Here is a 1,002-nt window from a genome sequence, read left to right as displayed (position 1 = left end):
TTATGAAGATCCACGCTGGCCCCATTACTAAACACGGTGAAATAGGTAACTCAAGATTTTATGTGAACTGTTAATGACTTGCATGGGTTTTTTTTTTTTGTTGCTTTTTGTACACAGTGAATACTGCAGCATATGAAATCTCAGATTACCTGTTTGGGTTCACATTAACACTACAGTAATATGGTATCGATTTTAAACAACTTCTAGGTTTTTTTTTTATTTTTTAAATCTTTTTTACGTACAAGAAAATCAACATTTACACTGGTGTAAAAATTGGATATAATGCTACAAACATATTCCATGGTGATACATTCCGAGCTTTTAGGATGGATGTACGAATACAGAATGAACATATGAAAGGTGAACTTCATCAATGACAAATATATGTCCTTTTCACCAGTCAGAATCCTGATGGATATATATGGCTATCTATTAATATTACTGTCTTCCAAGTAAATGCCAGTACTAGATTAAGTGGAGTTGTTATAAAAATTTATATGCATGTACTGACAGGATGTGGCTTTTTTTGTGTAGATTATGAAGCCATTGTGAAGCTTTCGGATGGATTTAATGGAGCAGATCTGAGGAATGTCTGCACTGAAGCCGGTAAGGGCGTCATTCATATTGTCGTTAAATCCCAATTGAGCCCTTAGTTTAAATTGACCAAATGTATGCCAGATGCTTGAAATCAAAAGTTGGAAAGCAGCCACAGCCTGTGTGTATATATATATATATCTCGAATAATTAGAATATCGTGCAAACGTAATTGCAGTAAGTGCTGCAAAAGGGGCCCAAACCAAGTACTGAGTGCATATGCATGCTTGTACTTTTCAGAGGTCCGATTTATTGTTCTATGTACAATCCTTGTTTTATTGATTGCATGTAATATTCTACTTTTTTGAGGTTGTGGATTTGGGGTTCTTGGGGTTTTCATGAGCTGTAAGCCATATTCATCACAATTATGACAAATCACGGCTTGAACTATCTGGCTATATATATAAT

At 34.8% G+C, this 1,002-nt stretch overlaps 1 protein-coding gene across 1 annotated transcript in view; it reads left to right on the top strand.

The window, feature by feature from the left end:
* PSMC6 (proteasome 26S subunit, ATPase 6) overlaps positions 1 to 1,002 on the top strand; it is a 15,635-nt gene that overhangs the window by 10,844 nt on the left and 3,789 nt on the right. The window contains exons 12-13 of the mRNA XM_018561086.1: positions 4 to 45; positions 535 to 606. Coding sequence (XP_018416588.1) covers positions 4 to 45; positions 535 to 606 — 114 coding nt within the window. The remainder of the gene's footprint in view (positions 1 to 3; positions 46 to 534; positions 607 to 1,002) is intronic.

This window comes from Nanorana parkeri, unplaced genomic scaffold, assembly GCF_000935625.1.
Source record: "Nanorana parkeri isolate BGI_ZX_2015 unplaced genomic scaffold, ASM93562v1 scaffold499, whole genome shotgun sequence".
Classification (NCBI taxonomy): Eukaryota; Metazoa; Chordata; class Amphibia; order Anura; family Dicroglossidae; genus Nanorana; species Nanorana parkeri.
Note: the sequence above shows the minus strand (reverse complement) of the source record. Positions and strands in the feature narration are given on the sequence as shown.